This window comes from Oncorhynchus masou, chromosome 13 (genome assembly GCF_036934945.1).
Source record: "Oncorhynchus masou masou isolate Uvic2021 chromosome 13, UVic_Omas_1.1, whole genome shotgun sequence".
Classification (NCBI taxonomy): Eukaryota; Metazoa; Chordata; class Actinopteri; order Salmoniformes; family Salmonidae; genus Oncorhynchus; species Oncorhynchus masou.
In genome coordinates, this window is record NC_088224.1 from 71,507,371 (window position 1) to 71,533,361 (window position 25,991).

The 25,991-nt window shown below is 45.5% G+C and overlaps 1 protein-coding gene across 1 annotated transcript in view; it reads left to right on the top strand.

Moving 5' to 3' along the window:
* The window catches only part of LOC135552994 (cell adhesion molecule DSCAM-like), a 135,223-nt gene that overhangs the window by 104,815 nt on the left and 4,417 nt on the right, over window positions 1–25,991 (top strand). The window contains exons 11-32 of the mRNA XM_064984997.1: window positions 284–463; window positions 11,199–11,395; window positions 11,567–11,663; window positions 11,880–12,008; window positions 12,175–12,342; window positions 12,839–12,909; window positions 13,012–13,255; window positions 13,516–13,662; window positions 14,575–14,730; window positions 14,972–15,102; window positions 15,275–15,428; window positions 15,604–15,721; window positions 16,137–16,300; window positions 16,492–16,590; window positions 17,538–17,726; window positions 18,568–18,858; window positions 19,054–19,230; window positions 19,773–19,803; window positions 20,224–20,336; window positions 20,448–20,597; window positions 21,716–21,916; window positions 22,113–22,415. Of these exons, the coding sequence (XP_064841069.1) occupies window positions 284–463; window positions 11,199–11,395; window positions 11,567–11,663; window positions 11,880–12,008; window positions 12,175–12,342; window positions 12,839–12,909; window positions 13,012–13,255; window positions 13,516–13,662; window positions 14,575–14,730; window positions 14,972–15,102; window positions 15,275–15,428; window positions 15,604–15,721; window positions 16,137–16,300; window positions 16,492–16,590; window positions 17,538–17,726; window positions 18,568–18,858; window positions 19,054–19,230; window positions 19,773–19,803; window positions 20,224–20,336; window positions 20,448–20,597; window positions 21,716–21,916; window positions 22,113–22,415 (3,510 nt within the window). The remainder of the gene's footprint in view (window positions 1–283; window positions 464–11,198; window positions 11,396–11,566; window positions 11,664–11,879; window positions 12,009–12,174; window positions 12,343–12,838; window positions 12,910–13,011; window positions 13,256–13,515; window positions 13,663–14,574; window positions 14,731–14,971; window positions 15,103–15,274; window positions 15,429–15,603; window positions 15,722–16,136; window positions 16,301–16,491; window positions 16,591–17,537; window positions 17,727–18,567; window positions 18,859–19,053; window positions 19,231–19,772; window positions 19,804–20,223; window positions 20,337–20,447; window positions 20,598–21,715; window positions 21,917–22,112; window positions 22,416–25,991) is intronic.

A 25,991-nucleotide genomic window follows, 5' to 3' on the forward strand; every position in this document is an offset into this window, starting at 1 on the left:
GATGCACATCTGTCAATAGTCTGCACCCAAAACATGAGCATTAAAAACAGTAGTAGCTTTGGGTTTAAATTAGTTAGGGGAAATTGTAGAACACCACCCCCATGTGCTCTTAAGCTTACTTTGCTTATGCCATAAATACAATGGTTCCGATTAAGGATTAGAGGATATTGTAGACTTCTACATTCAAAATGTTTATGATGGTGATTTTTAAAATGTGCTAAATGCATTTGAAATGTGTATCATCCATGACTCGTTTCCCCGTCCCTCCTTGTCTCCACCCCAGGTAACGGGGTTCCCCAGTTCCAGCCCATCGCCCTGAACTCTGGCTCCCGTATCCAGCTGCTGGTCAATGGCTCTCTGCTAATCAAACACGTACTAGAGGAGGACAGCGGCTACTACCTGTGTAAGGTCAGCAACGATGTGGGAGCTGACGTTAGCAAGTCCATGTACCTCACCGTCAAAAGTAAGACTCCAAAACTACTGTAACGTTTCTTTTTGACTTCCTTGTTAGACAAACTCTGTTTGGTTTTGTTGGGTGAAGCATCAAATGACAAGTATGTATTTTTTATTTTATTTATTTTTTATTTAACCTTTATTTAACTGTATCATGTCTGTGAGTTTGGGTCAGAGGAAAGAAGGGTAAGGGTAAAATGTTGACCCCACAGTATAGTCACTGGTACTTTGGCCATGGGGGGGGTGGGGGGTGTGACCGTGTGTTTTTTTGTTGAGCAAGGACTTATGTCCCCTCCATTACACGTTCAACTCTTCATTTAAGCAGAGTCTGCCATGTGGAAAAGAGAGGGAGAGAGCACAACACCACTACACCACTGTGCTCTCTCTTTCTCTGGCCTGCTTTCTCTATCTCACTCTTTCACTCTCTCTTTCACCCTCTCTGTCTGTCTGTCTGTCTGTCTGTCTGTCTGTCTGTCTGTCTGTCTGTCTGTCTGTCTGTCTGTCTGTCTCTTTCTCTTTCAGTCTGTGTGTCTGTGTCTGTGTATGATAATGATACTGTTGCCCTATTTGTACTACATTGCCTGCATCACATTTGTTATCTACTGTATGCCATCTCTCATGCCATCTCTCAATCTGTATTTCCCTGAAGTCACAGACATGTCTTGTACCACCCCATATGTTATCTACTGGTATCAGCCCTGTCCCTGGCTGCGTATTGATTTGTATTACAGTGTTCTCCTATAGCCTTGTAGACATCATGTGTGAATGACAAGAGGGAGAGGACCTGCCTTGCCAGGTCTATTTTAATCAGTACCAGCAGCAGCCAAATATAACTAACTCTAGCATCACTAATCACTTTCTGGTTACAAAACCAACCTGAGACAGAACCAAGAGGAACTGGGATACAGTTCAGTGACATGAGGTCACTCATTAGACACTGTGTCATTCCAAAGGTTTAGAACAATGGACCTTAGTGTTGCTCAGATGGCCTATAGGCTACTGTAGTAACTGTACATTGAATCATCACACCGTTTAAACAGACACAGTCTGAGTGATGAGTCATGACATACTGAAAGAAGGACATGGTTTTGTATTGGAGTCCAGACAGTTTGTGGTGTCTCTCTCTCTGCTGTGTTGACTGGTGTGGCTGCAGCATGTGGAGTATGTTAATGACCTGGTCACCAGTCTCCTGGCACTGCCACTGGCTTTGCTGCGTGGGGGAAGTATTCTCATTTGATGGTGCTCAGATGTGAGGAGAGCTTATTTTCTGTTGCTGTTCTTATCAAGCTGTTGCAGGAGCCCCCCTGCCAAGTCGCTCTCTGTCAGAGCCAAATGCAGCTCCCTCCTGGCATTGACTGCTACATAATAATGCAACACACACACACACACACACACACACACACACACACACACACACACACACACAAACACACATAGACAGACACACACATGCAAATATGGTCAGACACGTGTGCTCCTACAGTACACATAATGCCACATTTACACACACACGTGCGCGCACACTATCTCTAACATGCATCCATTCAGATTCACATAATGTAAATAAATACACCCTCTCACACACCCTCTCACACACATCAGTAACCATACATTCACATGTACACATCATAAATTCACACCGACTTTTAGATTCCATCTCATGCCTTTGTGTTTCATATACTTACTCTGATTGGTGTAAACAAGCATGAACAATCTATTTAGACAGAGTCTCTGATCATGGTGTGGCTAAGACACTGAGAAGATCAAATCAAATCAAATGTTATTTGTCACATGTGCTGAATACAACAGGTATTCGTTCACCTTACAGTGAAGTGCTTACCTACAAACCTTTAACCAATAATGCCGTCTTAAGAAAATACGCCAACAAAAAAATAAGAGATAAGAATAGCAAATTAAAGAGCAGCAGTAAATAACAATAGCGGGGCTATATACAGGGGGTACCGGTACAGAGTCAATGTGTGGGGGCACCTTTGTCGAGGTAATTGAGGTAATATGTACATGTAGGTAGAGTTATTAAAGTGACTATACATAGATGATAACAGAGAGTAGCAACAGTGTTCCAGAGGGGGTGGGGGGAATGCAAATAGTCCGGGTAGCCATTTGATTAGCTGTTCAGGAGTCTTATGGCTTGGGGGTAGAAGCTATTTAGGAACCTCTTGGACCTAGACTTGGCGCTCCGGTACTGCTTGCCATGTGGTAGCAGAGAGAACAGTCTATGACTAGGGTGGATGGAGTCGATGACCATTTTTAGGGCCTTCCTCTGACACCAAACCAGGCAGTGATGCAACCCGTCAGGATGCTCTCGATGGTGCAGCTGTAAAACCTTTTGAGGATCTGAGGACCCATGCCAAATCTTTTCAGTCTCCTGAGGGGTAATAGGTTTTGTCGTGCCCTCTTCACGACTGTCTTGGTGTGCTTGGACAATATTAGTTTGTTGGTGATGTGGACGCCAAGGTACTTGAAGCTCTCAACCTGCTCCACTACAGCCCTGTTGATGAGAATGGGGACATGCTCGGTCCTCCTTTTCCTGTAGTCCACAATCATCCCCTTTGTCTTGATCAAGTTGAGGGAGAGGTTGTTGTCCTTGCACCACACGGTCAGGTCTCTGACCTCCTCCCTATAGGCAGTCTCATCGTTATCGGTGTTCAGGCCCTACCACTGTTGTGTCATCAGCAAACTTAATGAGGGTGTTGGAGTCGTGCATGGCCAGTCATGAGTGAACAGGGCGTACAGGAGGCTGAGCACGCACCCTTGAGGGGCCCCCGTGTTGAAGATCAGTGTGGCGGATGTGTTGTTACCTACCCTTACCACCTGGGGGCGGCCCTGTCAGGAAGTCCAGGATCCAGTTGCAGAGGGAGTTGTTTAGTCCCAGGGTCCTTAGCTTAGTGATGAGCTTTGAGGGCACTATGATGTTGAATGCTGAGCTGTACTCAGTGAATAGCATTCTCACATAGGTGTTCCTTTCGTCCAGGTGGGAAAGGGCAGTATGGAGTGCAATAGAGATCGCATCATCTGTGGATCTGTTGGGGTGGTATGCAAATTGGAGTGGGTCTAGGGTTTCTGAGATAATGGTGTTGATGTGAGCCATGACCAGCCTTTCAAAGAATTTCATGGCTACAAACGTAGCCCACTACCATGGGTCGGTAGTCATTTAGGCAGGTTACCTTAGTGTTCTTGGGCACAGGGACTATGGTGGTCTGCTTGAAACATGTTGGTATTACAGGCTCAGACAGGGAGAGGTTGAAAATATCAGTGAAGACACTTGCCAGTTGGTCAGTGCATGCTCGAAATACACGTCCTAGTAACCGCCTGGCCCTGCGGCCTTGTGAATGACGAGCGTCAGACCCGGTGTTGTACGATTCGTTCTTAGTCCTGTATTGATGCTTTGCCTGTTTGATGTTTCGTCGGAGGGCATAGCAGTAATTGCTATAAGCTTCCGGGTTAGAGTCTCGCTCCTTGAAAGCGGCAACTCTACCCTTTAGCTCAGTGTGAATGTTGCCTGTAATCCAGGGCTTCTGGTTGGGGTATGTACGTACAGTCACTGTGGGGACGACGTCCTCGATGCACTTATTCTTAAAGCCAGTGACTTATGTGGTGTACTCCTCAATGCCATTGGAAGAATCCCAGGACATATTGCAGTCTGTGCTAGCAGCTGTTTCATCTGACCACTTCTTTATAGACCGAGTCACTGGTGCTTCCTGTTTAAATGTTTTCTTGTAAGCAGGAATCAGGAGGATATAATTATGGTCAGATTTGCCAAATGAGGGCGAGGGAGAGCTTTGTATGCGTCTCTATGTGTGGAGTAAAGGTGGTCTAGAATGTTTTTTCCCTCTGGTTGCACATTTAACATGCTGATAGAAATGAGGTAAAACAGATTCAAATTTCCCTGCTTTAAAGTCCCCGGCCACTAGGAGCGCCACCTCTGTTTGCTTATGGCGGTATACAGCTCATTGAGCACGGTTTTAGTGACAGCATCAGTCTGTGGTGGTATGTAGGCAGCTACGAAAAATACAGATGAAAACTCTCTAGGTAGATAGTGTGGTCTACAGCTTATCATGAGATACTCTACCTTAGGCGTGCAAAACCACGAGACTTCCTTAGATATCGTGCACCAGCTGTTGTTCACATACTGTATATGCATAGGCCCCCACCCCGTGTCTTACCAGAGGCTGCTGTTCTGTCCTGCCGATGGAGTGTATAAACCGTCAGCCTTATGTTCTTAATGTCGTCGTTCAACCACGACTCTGTAAAATAAAAGATATTGCAGTTTTTAATGTGCCGTTGGTAGGATATACGTGCTTTGAGCTCGTCCCATTTATTTTCCAGCGATTGAACATTAGCTAGCAGGACGGAAGGCAAGGACAGATTAGCCACTCATCACCTCATCCTCGCAAGGCACCCTGATCTTTTTCCACTAAATCTCTGTTTCCTTCTCCAGCGAATCATGGGGATCTGGGCCTGATCGGGTGTCTGTAGTAGTATATCCCTTCCGTCCGACTCATTAAAAAATAACTATTTGTCCATTTTGAGGTGAGCAATCACAGTTCTGATGTCCAGAAGATCTTTTCGGTCATAAGAGATGGTAGCAACAACATTATGTACAAAACAAGTTATGAACAATGCAAAAAAACGAACAAAATAGCATGGTTGGTTAAAAGCCAATAAGACGGCAGCCCTCCCCTCCGGCGCCATTGTTCACAGATGCAACAGACAGTGGCTGTATGCTAGCTAGCATGGCTACGATGCCCTGGCCTACTCCACCCAGTGTACTGTACAGTATGAGCTTGTCATAGTTAACCTCTTGATACTCCCCACCCCGGATCCGGGATCGTGAATAAAGCCTCAGCCTCATTAGCATAACGCAACGTTAACGATTTCTGAAAATCGCAAATAAAATGAAAATAATGCACCTGCTCTCAAGCTTAGCCTTTTCTTAACAACACTGTCATCTCAGATTTTCAAAATATGCTTTTGAACCATAGCAAATCACTAATTTGTGTAAGAGTATGCTAAGCTAGCTTAGCATTTTGAGTAGCATTTAGCACACAACATTTTCACAAAAACCAGATAACCAAATAAATAAAATCATTTACCTTTGAAGAGCTTCGGATGTTTTCAATGAGGAGACTCTCAGTTGCATAGCAAATGTTCAGTTTTTCCTGAAAGAATCTTTGTGTAGGAGAAATCGCTCCGTTTTGTACATCACATTTGGCTACCGAAACGAACCGAAAATTCAGTCACCAAAACGTCAAACTTTTCCCGAATTAACTCCATAATATCGACCGAAACATGGCAAACGTTGTTTAGAATCAATCCTCAAGGTGTTTTTTCACATATCTCTTCATTGATATGCAGTTCGTGGAAGCATGCTTTCCCCTCAGAATCGCATGGAAAAATACCAGCAGCTGAAAAAGACGCACCAATTTCGACGGAGGACACCGGGCGGACACCTGGAAAATGTAGTCTCTTATGGTCAATCTTCCAATGATATGCCTACAAATACGTCACAATGCTGCAGACACCTTGGGGAAACGACAGAATGGGCAGGCTCATTCCTCTCGCATTCACAGCCATATAAGGAGACAATGGAAAACGGAGCCTCAAAAATCCTGCTGGTTTCCTGGTTGCCGTTTCATCTTGGTTTTGCCTGTAGCTCCCGTTCTAGGGCACCCACAGACAATATCTTTGCAGTTCTGGAAAATTCAGAGTGTTTCCTTTCCAAAGCTATCAATTATATGCATAGTCGAGTATCTTTTTGTGACAAAATATCTTGTTTAAAACGGGAACGTTTTTCATCCAAAAATGAAATTGCGCCCCTAGAGTTTCTGAGGCTAACATGGAAGTGCTTATGTAGCACTCTGTGTTTCCATCAGTACATTAGCTCACTGAAGGCCATGGTTGCCATGCAGCGGCTAGACCTGTGGTGACACTGACTCTCAGCCCTCCTAGAGACAGCACATTTACACAGCCAATCAGCAATTGGCTGGGCCCAGGGACCAGTTCTTTTTTCACATTACCACACAGGTCATTGGTCAGCATGCCATAAACAGTAGCTAAGCAGTTGATTAATGCCTACTTATCACTGACAGACAGTTGGCTGTACACCGTAGCCAGGCCCAACAACAGCAATACACTTCCAGACACAAGAAAGTATCTTCCTCTCCTCTCTACCTTCTTTTCCCAGGAGGTATTTGTCTCCTGTTGTCATCGCAGCGTTCTGTGGCAGTGTGGTGGTGAGTGAGTGTGAGAGAGTAATTGTGCAGGAGAACAGGGCATTAAAGTGGCTCCACCCAACCAGTCATCCTTGTACTGTATGGCCTGTGAGAAGAATGCTGGGCCGGCCTGAGGAGTGTGTGTGTATGTATTGTAAATATGCGTGTGTGGGTGTATTGTAGGCTATATGCATTTAATCGTGTGTGTGTGTGTGTGTGTGTGTGTGTGTGTGTGTGTGTGTGTGTGTGTGTGTGTGTGTGTGTGTGTGTGTGTGTGTGTGTGTGTGTGTGTGTGTGTGTATGTATTGTAAATATGCGTGTGTGGGTGTATTGTAGGCTATATGCATTTAATCGTGTGTGTGTGTGTGTGTGTGTGTGTGTGTGTGTGTGTGTGTGTGTGTGTGTGTGTGTGTGTGTGCGTGCGTGCGTGCGTGCGTGCGTGTGTATGTTTGGGGGTTATTGCCCAGTGAGGCATTGCGTGGTGGCCTACTTTCCCAGCATGCCCGGCGAGGAGAGATGATGAAATGAGGGTTGAAGCGTATTATCCTCACACAGCACCGTCACCCCAGCCTCAGTCCCAGATCAGCCTCCACCATGACACTGAGACCAGCACGCCCCAGGACACACAATATCATTGGGAATGAACAGGGGGAGGAGGGGAGAGCAAGAGATTTGCTTTGAATGTATCAGTCTCAGTCTTTCATAGCCTACTGTAATTGTGTGTGTATGTGTGAGCTGGCTACGTTGTACTGTACTGTAGGTTAGGATGGAGGAGTTAGGTGGAGAGCTGCTCCTGACCACCAGATTCAGTAAGCCTTCAAAAGCTTCATCAGGAAGACGCAGGGAGATTTAGGGCTGTTATAGAAAGAGGCGTTACAGTAACACAAATTGTAAAGGGGACCTACTGTGAGCGTGTCTCTGTGTAGTGAGCTGTATAGATTCCCTACTTTATAGATTCCTGCTCGTTCTCTTCAATAGCCTACTCTCATTTCCTGTTTATTTTTACTCAAATCTCTCAAGACTATTTTAATTTAATGACGATCGACTTCTTGGAGAGGGGAAATTCTGATTATCCAAAAATCCCAGAGTTGTGATGTCTTTGGAGCTTTTGTTAGTGGTATCCATCATGCTACTGGGGGGTTGGAAGCTATCATTACATGATGGTACAGCTGTACTCTTGTCACTCATCATAATATCACATTTCATGCCTTATAACCCCTGAACTGTGCACTCAGACTCAAGATGCTTTCTGTAAAAGTGTACTTATTCGCTTGAGTGGATTGAAAAGGAAGACCATTAGTGTTTCAGTATGCACTGCTGCCTGCCTGCCCTCCCTCTCCTAACTATCCTGTGTGTGTGTGTGTGCGCATTTGTGCATGCATGTGTGTGTCACCGGCCGATGAAGCTCTTCAGTGCGTTTCTGCTTCATTTAAACCCATCAGTACTTAAATTAGAGACAGACTAAGTAAGGGCACAGGGGAACAGCTATTTGCATGTGGTGTTCTACTTTATTTTCAGTCCCTCTCTTCTACAGAGAAGGGGTACAGATCAAAAAGATACAATGATTTTTCTCCTGCTGTGCAGATAATACATTTTCCTCAAAATGTGTACACCTTAGCCAACTAGAAATCCTACATTAAGATGTTTTCATTTTATTTGATAAACCAATGTTTTTTGGATTTCCCTAAATTAAACTCTATAATGTTCTGTTCATCATGCACAATTTCAAGACCGGCAGTTTTTGCAATTCAAACCTTTTAATAATGCTACTGGATGATTGTTTTCTTAGTCAGTTGTAGTCCATCTCCATCCAATATGGCAACCTCCCCCTCAGTCTCCCTCTGCCTAGTGACACATAGCCAGCCCTGACTTGGATCTGACAGACAGATAGGAATAGAAACCTCCTCCCTCTCTCTGTCTCACTCTCTCTCTCTCCCCTTCTCTCTTTCTCTCCCTACTGCGCTTTATTACCAGGCTCTGTAACATCGCTGGATATTAAAAAATATACATCAACGAAGCAATTATGGGCCATCAAAAAGAATACTGGTAGCCTGGGGGGCTACTGAGGGCTGTTTGGTGAATGTAGCGAGGAGAGAGGAGTCTTGCTGAGAGCAGCCTTTTGTTGTCCCCCAACCTTCTTTAACAAGTCTCAGGTTGTTGTGAGGATGGTTTAAGTTGGAGAACACCTTGAGCTGCCTGTTTGTTTTCGGTCATCTTTGACACCTGAGGCCTTTTCTGTAGCAGTACTGGGAGTGTCACAGCAAACTGAGTATGACACCGTGACAGCACAGAGGAGGCAGTCTCTGTAGCTTTAATAGACAGCCACAGCAGACAGACATTTCCCTGCAATTTGATCATGTGGACCTGTGCTGATCACACTGATGGAGCTAGGTTATGTGCCAGAGCTACATGTGTGATAACAATAGCAGATCATTTGCCTGTGTTGTTCGAAAGGAATGTCAGAACTAGGATTCTTCTTATTTTCTCCATTATTTCTCACTTCCTCCGGCTCCCCCTCTTCCCCCCTCCCCTCAAAGGCGGAGCGCTCATCAAGGCATGCCCTCGGTCTCACGGGGGCAGGAGTAGGAGAACATCAGGCAGGTCTCCTGCTGACGCCGCCTGCCACGGCGCTGCCTGCTGCCTCAGATGTAGAAACTACCCCTGTTAAGGAGCAATAACATTTAGAGAAGGCTGAGGAGGATTTTTGAATGTGCCTCACTTAAAATTCATAGTTGTCACGCTAAATAAATCAGCGTTCTTTGGCGTAGCTTGAGAGTGAATAAGAGATGAGGCTTAAACGTTGGCAGACCTTAGTCTGACACATTCAATCATGTCAGAGACGGGCTGTCAGCTAGCGGAGCCGCATCTCCCTCCTACACACACACCCCTCTGAGTGTGTCACCTGGGATTATGTGTGGTTTGTTTTTTCTGCATGTCTTTCTCTGTTTCTCTGAATTTGTGTGTGTGTATGTGTGTGTTCTGTGTATGAGTGTTGCCTTCTTGTGTTGGTGTGCGACTGTGTGTGTAGAAGACAGCGGAGAGGTTGAGGCTCTGAGTGTGTGTGTGGAGAGGTAGTGAGACAACAGTGGGGCCAGAGGAGTAGTCTTGTCTGCTGTGTATGAATAATCAAAGTGGGCTCTCATCATTAAATCATAGCCGTCATGGTGGGATAGGAGAGAGAGGAGAGAGATCACAGTTACACTGCTGCAGGGGAACATGCTCTCAGACAGTGTTTCTGAGACGTGCCACGAGTCCTCTCTGCTTGTACTACCCACTTAGCTTCTGGAGAAACAGCTCCTTTAACCCACACACACACACACACACGCGCACGCACGCACGCACGCACGCACGCACGCACGCACACACACACACACACACACACACACACACACACACACACACACACACACACACACACACACACACACACACACACACACACACACACACACACACACACACACACACACACACAGAGACAGACAGATGAGAATGGCTACAGCACCAGCCCCCAGACTTATCCCATTGTCTTAGCCAGTAGGATGTACTGTATGGATGATCTTGTTAAACACATACAGTAAAGATACACATTCATATACAATACATTATTTGATCTGCTTTGAAGTCCATTCCTCTCTGAAACATCAGCAACAGTGCACTGTACATACAGCATGTGCTGCCTTTGTAACAGATATCAATACAGCAGGTTGTACCATTAAGGCTTTCAATGTAACTGTGATCTACACAAACTTATGTGAGACAGTACAGGACTGTGTTGTGTATCTGTACAGTAGTAGAAGACACCTGCAGCAGTTTATAGCTGTACTGGGATATTTCCCCAAATAAATATACACACACACACACGCACGCACGCACGCACGCTCGCATGCACGCACGCACGCACACACACACACACACACACACACACACACACACACACACACACACACACACACACACACACACACACACACACACACACACACACACACACACACACATACACACACACACACACACACACACACACACACACAGAGCCGCTGCTAATAAGCGTGGTGCGTCATAGTGTCGTAACGCCAGACGAGCTCTACACACCGTGGGGAGTTCAGACTAGTCACGGCTTTACTCTGCACTGTAGCACCCTGTCTCTGTCTCTGTCTCTGTTTGAGACGCTCTGCCTCAGGAACAACACGTAAACAGTTGCTGTCTGACTGTATCAAATATGCTGTAGCAGAGACAATATTGCTTACCTGAAGGCCTGATTTTGAACCATTAGTGTTCAATGTATTGTGGGAACCAGGGCAATCTAAATAGGAGTTCATGCCTCTCCATAGTTGACTATTCTCATGTTGGGAATGAGTCCCCCCTTAGGCTTTAGGGTGGCAGAGGCCAGTCTGTGAACTTATAGTGAATTGTTAAAGGAGAATGTTTGAGCCTCTGTTGAGTTAAATAAAAGTTACAATCTCTGCATCAATCTCTCCCTTTCTTTCCTCTCCCTCTCTCCCTCAGTCCCAGCCATGATCACGTCGTACCCCAACACCACCATGGCCACGGTGGGCCAGCAGAAGGAGATGAGCTGCACGGCCCACGGGGAGAAGCCCATCATGGTGCGCTGGGAGAAGGAGGAACGCATCATCAACCCAGAGACCAGCCGCTACACCGTCGTGGTCAAAGAGGTGGCTGACGAGGTCATCTCCACTCTGAAGGTGCGCTGGGGGCCTGGGGCCTCCACCTCAAAAGGGGGTGATGTATATTGTTGTGTTTGTACTGAGCTGGTATTAGTATAGTACGCTATCTTATTATCAGTTGAATACTGAACTATGATGGTGCATTATGGTGATGCTTCCTGGTTAAAAAGTACATTGACCTCTCCTCAGATTTTGCCCACTGTTCGCGAAGATTCTGGATTTTTCTCCTGCCATGCCATCAACTCCTATGGTGAAGACAGAGGGATCATTCAGTTAACAGTACAAGGTAAACCCCTGGCTTCTGCTCCTGCTTCTTAAGCTGTTTCTTCATAGTGGAACCTTTATGTTGCTACTGTAAGTTGTTCCTGACTACATAAGCCAACATCTCTGGGCCCTAGTTAACTTCAGCCTGCAGTTTGTTTTCTCCTTGTCAGGACAACTAAGTGAACAGGTAAACCTCTCTATCCAATCTGTGTGTGTGTGTGGTGTTAAACCCATTTAGAACCTCCAGACCCACCCGAGGTGGAGATCCGAGAGGTCAGAGACCGGACCATTGCCCTCCGCTGGACCATGGGCTTCGACGGAAACAGCCCCATCACAGGATATGACATTGAGTGCAAGAACAAATCAGGTAGCGCTGGCATATAGGCCTATGGAATAACGTGATAAATCCATATGAAATTGCATATGACATAGTTATAACTAAATATGTTTCTGCATTAGCGAACTTGTTTGTTGTTGGTTGTCATGTCATACAGAGATGCTAATAGGTTCATTGCGTATGCCCCTTCCCCCAGCCACGTGGAATTCAGCCCAGATAACAAAAGACGTGTCCCCCCAGCTGAACCAGGCCACCATTATAGACCTGCACCCCTCCTCCACCTACAACATCCGCATTTTTGCCAAGAACGACATCGGCAAGAGCGACACCAGCAACGAGCTCACCATCACCACTGACGAAGCAGGTCAGCCCACACAGATCTGTCCTTCACTGGGTCAAAACATTATGTAGTTATGTTCCAATCCAGGTTGACACATATTCTGTTTGTCTTCAGATTTCAGTCATGGATATTTATTTATTTGTATTGTAATATTCCCTTGAATACAGTAAAGGTCTGTCTCTCGTTCATAACAGAGCAAACATGTTTCTAGTGCTGCATCGCCATCTAGTGAAATATTTCCTAAATATAATTAATGTCTGAATTGCCTCCGTCAAAGATGGTGGATTACACAGATGATTCAAAAAGGCCTTTTACCATGGATTTTTTTTTACAGTTCTGGTCTCCTTAAGGGGTGTCTCTATCATATGCACCAATGCGATAGCAGCTGGGTCTAGTCTACTTAATTAATTTGCCACACACCAACCAGAAAAAAGTATTGCTTTCCTCTATCGTCTCTGCCTCATTCAACTGAATCTCTCATAAGAGTATTTTGTGTTAATATTACACATCTGTTCTACAGCCCCTGATGGCCCTCCACAAGAAGTACAACTGGAGGCCACCTCTCCACAAAGCATCAAAGTCACCTGGAAGGTACTGTGTCTTCATGGAGTTAAACCAGAGATTTTCCTGTTTCTATCTGTGTCATGAGTATGTACAGTCTGATCCATCCCTCCTCCTCCTCCTCCTCCTCAGGCCCCCCACAAGCACCTTCAGAATGGGGTGATCCGAGGCTACCAGGTGGGTTACAGAGAGTACAGCTCTGGAGGCAGCTTCCAGTTTAACATCATCAGCATGGACACCACAGGGGACAGCAGCGAGAGCATCACCCTGGACAACCTGAGGAAGTTCACTGAGTACGGGGTGGTGGTGCAGGCGGCTAACCGTGCAGGCACCGGGCCCTCCTCTCAGGAGGTCATCACCAAAACACTGGAGGATGGTTAGTATGGATCAGGGGGTTAAGGGGTGGGGTAGGGTAGAGTAGAGTTGTGTGTGTGTGTGCGTGTGTCTGCATTCACAGTGTGAAAATTCACTGCCGTAGGTAGACTACCATCTTCTGGATGTTTGCTGAATTGCCTCAACCCGAAAGATTTGAAATCAGCAATACAGTTAGAAGCCAGTAGGGGGAGTTAATTCAGCCTAGTTGCACCATTGTCTGTACATTTGTCCTAACTTTGTTTCCCTCCTGTCCCTTAACAGTCCCCTCACGCCCCCCTGAGAATGTCCTGGCCATGGCCAAGTCTCCAGAAGTCATCTCTCTTTCCTGGTTGACCCTGCCCAAAGAGGCCCTCAATGGAAACCTGCAGGGCTACAGAGTCATCTACTGGGCCAATCTGCCAGATGGAGGTAGGGGCTTATAAACAGACACTCAGAACACACCAGCTAGCAGGCACTTAGCGGACCACTGGTGGTGTGAGCACTATGATCATAATGGTTTTAGCCCAGTCTCTAATTTTATATATTAATTGTGCTATGTAGCATGTCATTGATCTTGTACTTGGCAGATTTGCACCCCTAGCTTAGTTTTTATTAGTAGTAGTAGTTTAGTTTTTAGTTTTCTCAACAGGCAACACTAGATCATGGGTTTGCCTTGTTGAATTTTTGCAATATTTCAGCAACATTGACATTTTCTCCTTTAATTTCATTCTGCCAGTGTTGGTCAAATTAGTTACAAATTAAACTTATAGCTTTACTTATAAATCAACTATCCAATGAGTATTATATCTCAATAGACACATCCTGTTCTGTATATAATCTAGTCCATTAGTTGTTTAGTAGCTTCATTCTAGTGAGGTGGGTTATATGGAGGAAGGTACCACAGGGCCAGAGTGGGCAGCACCCAGAGCTAACACCCTGCTCCTGCTCAGGCCCTGTGGATGGGATCCAGCCTGCAGCCTGCCGGGCCTCCATCAATAATTCATAGGATGCAGTATGTCACTGCTTCAGCTCTGTCTACAAGGACACTCAGTCAAGGACAGAGGAGACGCAGCAGACAGAGCACTACTGCCAGTAGTCAGTCATTGCAATATCACAGATACTACCTCGGTCAAAAATCACAGTATTTTACTGTGTATGGGCATCATCTTGTATGGTAGTTTGCAATGTGGTCTTACAGGGAGCATGTTATAGGCTTATTGTGTTATTGTGGTCACTGTACTGTAATTCTTTGAATTCTATGACACTGGATCATAGACTTGATTTGACATGGTGTGAGAGTGAGTGATAAACTGTTGTGTAACCATTGTGTGACATTGTCAGAGTTGGGAGAGATCAGGAACGTGACCACCTCCTACCCGTCTCTGGAACTGGATGGTCTGGAGAAATACACCAACTACAGTATCCAGGTTCTGGCCTTCACCCGGGCCGGGGACGGGGTGCGCAGCGAGCAGATCTTCACCCGGACCAAGGAAGACAGTGAGATACAAATCCTGGCTTGAGATACACTTGAGATAGATGTGGATCATTGCTTTCACATCGACATCACAGCATGATTCTGCAAAAGTTCAAGCTATGCATGAATACGTCAAATCAGATATCAGGAATAAAGCACTGTCTGCAATGGGCTTGAATAGGGCCATGAGCCCATATGTTTCTATTAATACTTGCAGTATATATGTATGTTTAACATAATCTTTACTCTCCTTCCTCCCTCTAGTCCCTGGGCCTCCAGCGGGGGTTAAGGCCGCAGCCTCCACCAGCTCCGTGGTGTTTGTGTCCTGGCTCCCTCCTCTCAAACTCAACGGCATCATTAGGAAGTACATCGTCTTCTGCTCCAACCACCCCACTGTACGGAGCTCTATTATCATTACCACAGCTCTCATTATAACGCCGCCTCCAGTCCTCCCATTCTGGGCTGTATTTGAAAGTCCTGTACGGAGAGAGAATACTCTTGAAGATTACTCCCCTGTTAAATGCACAGATATGTAACCCCCATCCCTTTCTCCGTCCCTCTCTCCAGGTGATGAGTGAGTTTGAGGCTTCTCCTGATGTATATTTCTACAGAGTGCCAAACCTGGCCCGCAACAGGAAGTACAGCATCTGGGTGGTTGCCGTGACAGCTGCTGGGCGAGGCAACAGCAGTGAGACCATCACAGTGGAACCTCGGGCCAAAGGTACAGGCTGCCTGTGTAATAGTGTAACTATCAAAACTAATCTGGCTGATGTATTATTGATTGCACTATGGTGTTGGCATCTATGATATTGCTTGCGTTCTGTTTTTATTCATCATTGTTTTTCATAGGGGTAGAATGGTACAGTCACAGTGGTGCATGTATGTAACCCCCATAGCTCCGGCCAGGATCCTGACGTTCAACGGAACAGTGACTACACCCTGGATGAGGGACATCATTCTGCCCTGCAAGGCGGTCGGAGATCCACCCCCCACCATCAAGTGGCTGAAGGGAAAGTAAGTCAAGGCCATAGAGATGTATAGAGATCGCAACGTTGTATCTGTGCCATTATGGCGTCTGTGACAGCCATTGAGGCTATCTACATGTTAAAGTATTACATTTTTCTTATTTTGACGTTTGAAAAAAGTGCAAAGCTAATACTGGTGACTTACCGCCACCTGCAGGGCTGGAGTCTTGAAGCAAATATTGTGTGTCGTTGCCACTCTATGGCGGTCATATAGCTTTAAGCTGTTTACGAACTAGGCAAACCATGCAAAACTGGGTTATTTCCAAGTAATGATCTCTATACATCTCTATGGTCAACACCCATCTGTCACATGATTCAACACAACGCAGGAATGTCTTATAAAAAAAAAAACTCTGATCACATACTGTACTGAATATCATGTGGTCAACTCTACCTCTCAACAGCAATGGTACCCCTGCTCCTGTTCTGATTGATGGACGCCACAGTGTCCATAGCAACGCTAGTTTCATCATCCGGACGGTAAAAGCAGAGGACTCTGGGAACTACAGCTGTGTGGCCAGCAACAACTGGGGCTCTGATGAAATCACGCTGAACCTGCAGGTTCAAGGTAAGACAGAGAGAGATGCAAAAGGAGAATTGTCCAAAGCTGTCCAATACTAATTGGTACTAACACTTCAAAGGCCTTTCTATGTAGGTTAGCAGCAGGTCTTCTGAGGACATTTTGTGGATAGTTTGATGTAGCACAGATGCTTTGTTGTCATGGATCTAGTTCAAAACATCATTCCTTTTGTTCTACAGTTCCTCCAGACCAACCACGCCTCACAGTTACCAAGACAACTACCACGTCAATCACTCTGTCCTGGATACCTGGGGACAATGGAGGAAGCTCCATCAGAGGTGAGTGACATTAGGCCATTTGGACACACCAGAGACACCTCTACAAGGCATAGACCTCCTTCACGACACCCCAGTGACACTTCAACAAGACAAATATTCCCATTCAGACACAATAACTAATGACATTTCAACAAGAGATAAAGTAGACCTCCATTCAGACACACTAACTAATGACATTTCAACAAGAGATAAAGTAGACCTCCATTTGGGCAAACCAACAACACCTCAACAAGTCACTGGTAACTAATAAGACACACAAATGACACCTTAGTTACACGGCTAGTATCCTATTAGGACATTGGGTGAACAAAATCATCTTACAAGGCCCTCCACTTCTCATTATCTTAGACAGGCCCAGTAATTGCGTTGAGTGGGGTGCTAAAACAGTGGAGAGGGAATAGATTAAAAAGGAACAAAGTAGATTAGGTGGGTTAAAGTGGAAGGTTAAACCACTCAGTCAAGAAGAAAGCCCAATCACAGAAGGAGTAGCACTGGTGATTTATCATAGCTGGTCATCACTGGAACACAACAGGCTTCTGGCCTCTCAGGCTTTTTAAAAGAGTTTTTAAGGGATATCCAGGATGATTTCCTATGGCATTTGTTTTCATGTCATGAGTCAAATGATTTTGTTTAGTCTTTGCTCGAACACCAATACAGTGTCTTATTTTCCTCTTGTCCGAGGAAATGGTGGCTATGATCAGGTGCTGTTGTCCTGCCTTATGTTACATTTAATGTTAATCAATCTCAATGGCATGTTTATAGGTATTTAGCCGATGTCTAACACTGAACAATCTGTTGGAAGGGAAGTGCAAATACTACAAGGTTCCACTTTGCTGTGCCAGCACTGTGAGTGATTATCTGGGTAATGTAGTTATTAGATTAACTTGGAGTATGTTGGGAGAGATTTTACAGTTATGCTCTGTCTCTGTATTTTTCTCTTTCTGTAGGCTACATCCTGCAGTACTCAGAGGACAACAGTGAGCAGTGGGGCAGCTTTCCCATCAGCCCTAGTGAGCGGTCGTACCGTCTGGAGAACCTGAAGTGTGGCACCTGGTACAAGTTCACCCTGACTGCTCAGAACGGAGTGGGCCCCGGACGCATCAGTGAGATCATTGAAGCAAAGACCCACGGAAAAGGTGAAGTCTTTTTAGCAAGGATGGGCAACTGGCCCTCGGATCAAGTTTTTTTTTTTTTTTACTCAGTCGGGTTCTAAACGTTCTATTGCAAGTTAGAATAGTTGAATACACAAAGTGCAATTTTGAAATTTGGTTGTGCATCAGTAGTTTTTGTCTTATTTCAGTCACTGATAGTCAGTCAATTAGCCATGTCAGCTAAACATTTCTAGATTGGTAAATTAGTCTAGCGGCCAGCTATCTAAACTTAGTAATCATGGTCGAATTACCAGCCGAGGGGCCCCCATTGATTTTGTTAGTCAGTCTCACTCAGATATCACAGATATCACAAACTGCAAACACTTCTCTCCACCCTATGGTAAAATGTAAAACGGCTAATTTTCCTCTCCACCCCATGGCAAAATAAGTAGAATTGCATGAAATGAGTTATAAAACTGCAACATTTTTGCTACGCCCAATGGCAAAATGTGTAGAATTGCACAAAATTAACTTTAAAACGTTAAAAAAAATCAGTCCACTGTCAAGAGGGGGGCTGCTAAAATGTTTTGCTCACAACGTGGTGGTGGTGGGGTGGGGTGTGTGTGGGCACATGTGGGTATGCAGACCTGCAAGCAACTTTTTTGTGGCCCCCACCCCCTTCAATGTTGCCCATCCATACTCGATAGCGTCTCCACCACCACTGTCCCTTTAGGACTGACTCTAACTCAACAGTTCTATCCAAAATTTTATCAAGCAATCCCTCAGACTAGCTCAATTATTATGTGACCTGATCTGGCTCATGAATAAAATGTTACAGGCATCCTTAGGAGTCTACATCTGATCTCTTCACCCCTCTTCTTTCCAGAGCCCCAGTTTGCCAAAGAACATGAGCTGTTTGCCAGCATCAACTCCACCCGGGTCAGGCTCAATCTAATTGGGTGGAACAATGGTGGCTGCCCAATCACCTCGTTCACCCTGGAGTACCATCCGATGGACACGGCAACGTGGACCACGGCTCAGCGCACCTCCCTAACCAAGAGCTACATCCTGTATGACCTGGCGGAGGCAACCTGGTACGAGCTGCAGATGAAAGTGGTCAATAGCGCCGGCTCCGCCGAGAAGAAGATCATGTTCGCCACGCTCAACGCCGATGGAAGTGAGTTCAGTTCAGTGGTCTTCTAGTATGATACATTTTCTTCCTGAACCAAGGTAATTTCATATACCAAAGAAGGCCTTCCAAAGAGACATATTTGACTACGATACCTCAACCCTGGTGGTGCATCCTTAAATAGTCATGCCTGATACTCAGGATGGTAGGTTCCCCAAGCTTATCTGGTTCCTCCCTCCGCAGGCACCATCCCTCCTCTGTTGAAGACAGTGGACCCCATCACAGACAACATGTCAGGCAACGAGGGGCTGAAGATGATGGTGACCATCACCTGTATCCTGGTGGCTGCTGTCATGGTCTTCATCCTCCTGATGGTGCTGAAGAGGAGGAGGAGGGAGCAGAGGCTCAAGAGGCTACGCGGTGAGTCAGAACACAAGCACGCACACACACAATAGAAACAAAGCACATAATAACACACAAGCACTTTTTAGAGCTGTATGCTTCATGCTCAAGAGAGTGAGGATCAATTAACCTGAGCAGAACCAGTAGAATTGTGACTATTGACTTTCATTATGTAATAGATTGTTTTACTTAACTAGGCAGTTAGGAACACATTCTTATTTACAATGACAGCCTAGGAACAGTGGGTTAACTGCCTTGTTCAGGGGCAGAACGACAGATTTTGACCTTGTCAGCTCAGGGATTTGATCTCGCAACTCTTTTGGTTACTGGCCCAACACTCTAACCACTAGGCTACCTGCTGCCCCGAGAGGCTAAGAGGCTATCAGTTTAGCTAACAGCGTAGAACGGTCTGATCAGATCTAGTGTTCCACTTTTAATTTGCCCCACTCTAATGTTCTAGTTTTGCACATCTAGGAAATTAGCTTGGTGCTTTTGATTTTAATATGTTAGTTTCTGTCAACTCTGCGTTGTTACTAATTTACTATATGCTGACTTTACAGATGCAAAAAGCCTGGCAGAAATGCTGATGAGGTACGTGAAGAGGAATACATGTTAACTTTAGATAGGAATCATAAAATACTTTCAACTAACTGTCCAGTGTTTCCAGATCTCTATTTCAGTATTACCTATAATTACTTACAATATGAGTGAAATAGTTTCCCTTCCAACGTTTTTCATTCAGTTTTTTTAAAACAACTTTTCTGTGTTGGAATGGTGTGTGCGTACCCCGACAACAGGATGTTGTGGGCGTATACCAGCCATTAAAAATATTAATACAAATAGATCGCTGATGATTGGCCAGCTCATCTTCCTCTCGACCGCTGATTGGCCAGCTCATCCTCCTCAGGAGTATGATATACTGTATGAGGAAATAGCAAGTCTTTTTAAAAGTCTTTTGGACAGTTACTTTAAAACTATGACTGAATACTTGCAAACAATACTATCTCCTAGTAAAAACACACGGACACCAGACACATCCAACAAGCAGCAGACCATGAGAATGCACATCGATATCCCCCGAGCCCAGCTGCTCATCGAGGAGCGAGATACTATGGAGATTATTGGTGAGACCCCTGTCTTCCCTGCCAGTTTACAGTATGCTTATCCCTTGCATGATATATTTGATCATCTTTTCTAAGAACTCATTGTCTCCCTCCCTGTTTTCTGTCTGTCAGACGACAGGTCGACGGTGCTGCTGACTGATAATGACTTTGGGGAGACGTCCAAACAGAAGTCGTCCACGGTCACGCACACAGTCCACTACCAGTCCCTGTCGCAGGCCACCGGCCCACTGGTGGACGTCTCCGACGCCCGGCCTGGAACCAGTAAGAGCCTTACCAATTTAATCACCTCTATAGCTCACCCCTCACCACCTTTACTCTGACGTACAGTAAGCTACTAGCCTAATGTCATCCCCTGGAAAAATAAGAGAATGCTCTTTGTCAAGATTAATATTTTTTTTATATAGTTGCATTCAATCCAAGCATCATTGTACATATTTCTCTCTCATGTGCATGTAACTGTACCCCAGTCCTCCAATCAGTGTTTAGACTTTAGAGTTGTTTTTAATAAACAAAAGCTCTAACAATTAACCTCCAGGTATCCACATACCCTGATCCCAAATCCATTCTAAGCAAACTAGAATCTTCAGCTTATCATAGTTTCAACACTCAGATCCACTTACAGAGCCCACAGCCCAGAGCAATGAGAGTCAAGGCAGTGGATAGACAGTGGCCTATGGAGGCTTTTGCTGCTGAGCCAGTAGAGTTGAGCTGATGAAGAGTGGAGAGGCCTCTGGCTCCACCTGACCGCTCACCTGATTGGGCTCATTGAGGCTGGCCAGAAAGCACAGTGGGCCCCCAAAAAATGAATAAACAATAAGCACAGTGAGCCTGAACCTTATCTGCTGACTCAGCCACATCTATCCAGAGTGTTGGGCAAACACTGCCCGCTGTGCCAGTTTCCAACCCACTGATGGAATTACTACTATCTACTACTATTACCACTGCTATTCTTCTCTGGCTTCTCCAAGCCGGATCTAATCATGGCCGTTCTAAAGGGACATTCTGATTTGGTGCCATTGATGCATAGCACAGTAGGTTCAATGTCTGGGTCAGACCCAATATGATACTATTTTTGTCTTTGGGAAATATTATATTGACTGAAAGGTTAGGATGATACTGTAATTTCAAACCTATGAATTATTATTGATCAATAGATGTTTGTATAATTTGATACACAGACAATTAAGACTCAATATACAGTATGCAATATACTTTCTAGTAGATCTTCAGTGGTATGTCCGAAATGGCACCCTATTCTATATGGACACTGGTCAAAAGTAGTGCACTACATAGGGGATAGGGTGCCAATTCTGACACTGCCTCGGCCTCACACTGCCTAGGCCTCTCACCAGTAAAGACCTTGGCCCTTTTATGCCCAGACCCCACAGCACGCCGCACTGCCAAAGCAGGCCCTGCAGCCAGCAGGAACCGCTATGCCAGCCAGTGGACTCTGAACCGGCCACAACCACCCACCTCCTCCCACACCCTGAGCACAGACTGGAGACTGCCCACACCGCGTGCTGCCGGCTCTGTGGACAAGGAGAGCGACAGCTACAGCGTCAGCCCATCGCAGGACACAGGTACTGGACGGACCCTATGTCTCACATACAACATTAGTCTGCAGCAAAGGGGAGACCACTACTACTGTACGTGGAAGGGTCAGAGTGCTCACGGTATGTTTTAAGATATTTCCTATATATCTTAGGAAATTTCAGCTATATACATACACTATAATGGATGTTGTGTCTCTGTGTGTGTTTGTGTGTGACTACGCAGACCGCGCGCGGAGCAGCATGGTGTCGACAGAGAGCGCGTCGTCCACGTACGAGGAGCTGGCCCGGGCCTACGAGCACGCCAAGATGGAGGAGCACCTGCGGCACGCCAAGTTCACTATCACAGAGTGCTTCATCTCCGACACCTCCTCGGAGCAAATGACGGCCGGCACCAACGACTACACAGACAGCCTGGCATCTAGCACGCCGTCTGAGTCAGGCATCTGCAGGTTCACCGCCTCCCCGCCCAAGCCTCAGGACGTCAGCCGGGTCATGAACATGGCCGCACCAAAGGCCCACAGACCGGGTAAGGAGAAGGCAGCACTCATAAACAGAACAGACATACACTGCAAACACACAGTCCAGTTCAAACCTTACTGAAAGGAAATGATTATGTATTATTTTCCTCATTACTCAAGATCAGTGTTTTCCAACTCCGGTCCTCCCCCAATAGGCATATTTCCCTCGACAAGCACACCTGATTCTACTAATCATCAAGCCCTTGACAAGTTGAATCAGGTGTTTTTGTCTGGGGCTACAACAAAAATGTGTACTGTTGGGGGTACTGGAGGACCGGAGTTGGAAAACACTGCTATAGATCGCTGTTCAGTTCTGCTCCAATTAGGCCTTGGGTCACAGCATTACAACTGTAACTTCCACAGCTCTCTGGCCTGTTCAAAGTTAAGTTTCATAGCTTTCATTTAACACAGCATTTGACAAAATGCCTATTGCAAAATAGTGATCATGAGATACTCTTCCTCAGATAGCACCTCTGGCATGCTGTTAATGTTCGATGAAGTACAAACACCATTAAAACCCAGTAATACCCCTCACAGTGCTGTGTTTAGCTTCAGCTCTCTGCAGAAATGCCTGCACATGGAGGAGCTGTCCTTACGTCCATCTGTCCACCTTTCTGACACTGTCCTCTCCCGGGTTGGCCTCATATGACCTGCTTCTTCTCACCTCCCATTCCTATTGGTTACACTGTCTAGCGCAGTTTGTGGACAGACCAAACAGACTGGGTTGAAATACATAGATATGAGGAATTTCCCATTTTCAACAATTTTTTGTAAAAAATACACACATACACAGAGACAGAATGTATTGAATTGAGAATGTATTGAGTCCTGGCCTGCCTAGTTGTCATTCTGGGCTGGGGGTATGAAGACTAGCTAGTTGTTGATGGTGTCTGGAGGTAGGGACTGTGCTGAGGTGAGCGAGACGAGGTAGACAGGTTTTGGCTATCTGAGCTGGGTCTTGAGTTTCCGTTCCTCATTATGTTTTCATGGTGCGTACATAAGCCATCTGCCCACAGTCATCAGCCAGCAGGAGGCTTAAACCGTCAGCTAAGGGCAAGTAGAGGCTATCTGTCAAGCCAATCTAAAGCTATTGTCTGTCAATACAAAACAGCACTTTACTTCCACAATGGAGACGTTCAGCGTGATATCGGTCTTTCAGACACAGAGCCTGATGTAGCGTCGTGCTAACCCTGGTTTCACTTTCATGCAGCGGGAGTTGGGCGACACCAGCGACACATAGACAAGTTTAGAGGTTTCTACAGTAAGTCCCTGTTGAAGACTGTTGTTACCAGTCTGGTATGCCATCAGCCAGCTCTGTTGTGGCCCACACTGTGGAATTCACCCATGTTAGTTTGAACACAGTTCATTTTTGTGTGCTTTTTCCCAGTGAGTGTCAGTATGATCAGAAAAAAAAGTCCATTTTCAATATAAAATGTCAACGATCTGTCTGTCTGTCTGTCTGTCTGTCTGTCTGTCTGTCTGTCTGTCTGTCTGTCTGTCTGTCTGTCTGTCTGTCTGTCTGTCTGTCTGTCTGTCTGTCTGTCTGCCTGCCTGTCTGTCTGTCTGCCTGTCTCTCTGTCTGTCTGTCTGTCTGTCTGTCTGTCTGTCTGTCTGTCTGTCTGTCTGTCTGTCTGTCTGTGGCCCACTGCCCCCTGCCCCCCCCCCTTCTGTAGTAATGTACCTTTGCCCTGAGTTGACACTGTGACCTCATCTGTCATTCACACAGGGATACAGAGGAGGCCGCTCTCCTGTTACTCTGACACGTGTCAATCACAATCACACACACCTGATACTGATACAGTAGGTCAACCTGGGTTCAGTGGGTCAACTTGGCAAGCCCATTTCTTTGTGTGTGTGTGTGAGTGTGTGCGAGTGCGAGTGCGAGTGCGTGCGTGTGTGTGTGTGACAATAGAGTGATTGGGGCAAGCTGGATGGAAACATTGGGCAACAATCTGTGTGACCGCTCATAAACAGTGTGTCCTGTGCAATTAGAGGATGATCTTGAGGTTCTCAGCTCATAAACATTTACTGCAACACTGTTTCTTGTGTTGAGTAGTCAAAATGTGATGGGCCTTTAAACAAGCCAAGGTGTCTCTGTGTGTTTGGGTGTGTTTGGGTGTGTGTGGGTGTGTGTGGGTGTGGGCATGCGCGATGTGTCTGTATGTTTACTAGTGTGAAGGCCAGATTACAGAAAATGAGAACAGCTCCCATTAGCGCAGATTGAATTGGGCACACAGAATGTTGAAACATTCATATACATCAACCCCCAAACCCCTGCATAGAGACATAATGCATGACTGGGAATCATTGTTGTGTAGCTGATATAGGTTGTGCCATTACCCACGCCCTGCAATTTACAGCCTGATGGATTTCAGCTAAATAAATTCCCAATGAGCTCCCAAAGAAAAGCTTTAAAATGGTTGCCATTTACAGGTTTTAATAAAGCCTATTAGATACACAGTAAATTATTCATGCTCCCTGTGAACTCTGGGATTAAGTCACTAAGGTCACATGTAGGATACAATCTACATAGATGGGCCGGTCCTCCTCTGTGTGGTGGGGGATAGTGATTTGGCATTGAAAAGGCCAGTCACTGAAGCCTGCTGATCTCTGTGGCCTCTGAAAGATGAATATTGAAGACATCCATTAGAACAGTAATGGAACAGTACATGTCTCCCCACCACTCCTAATCAAGTGTATAATCTTCAGTACGACTCATACATCTCTGGCTACTGGACACGTCTTTGTGATTATCTAATTTACTAAATGAAATATGTAATTTATTCAGTGGATGAGATACATTTACAGCAGAAGTGATGGTATCATCATCCACTCAACCATGTCCAGTGATTCACTGTCTGCGTGGGGGAATACTGTGTTGAGAAGTATTTTAAAGTGCTGCAGTGTCATTAACTAAATGTACGCTTGGGTTACATCACATGCTTGGTTTGTTCTGGTCCTGGACAGCAAAGAATCTGTCTCTGAATGAGATTTGAAGCACCTTTCTGCTTCAGTTAACCCCAGGTACAGATGAGGAGAGTTTGAGAGTGGGCATTGCACGACTGTTCGATGTAATAGTCCTGAAGAAATGGAAAGGTGATTTGAATATGAATCTGACAGGTTAATGCAGCAATATCATAGGATAAGTAATCCCTTCGACAAGCCATGTAAAATGATATCGTCCTGAAATCATTATACAATCTGTATCCTCCTGACTCAATATGATAGATTAGATTACATTATCCAAACTGAAATCATATTTCCTCCACTCATATGATTTCCTATCATATACCATATATCCTGACAGTAAGTACATACCATATGAAAAGACCTACTATGGAATCGAAAGAAACCGTGTAATGCTGACATTGAGAATTTTCCTCCCAGCTCAGTGTAGTGAGTGTACCCCTCTAACCTTCCTGATTGGGTACCCCTCTAACCTTCCTGACTGGTAACCCTCTAACCTTCCTGCCTGGTACCCCTCTAACCTTCCTGATTGGGTAACCCTCTAACCTTCCTGACTGGTAACCCTCTAACCTTCCTGACTGGTACCCCTCTAACCTTCCTGACTGGTACCCCTCTAA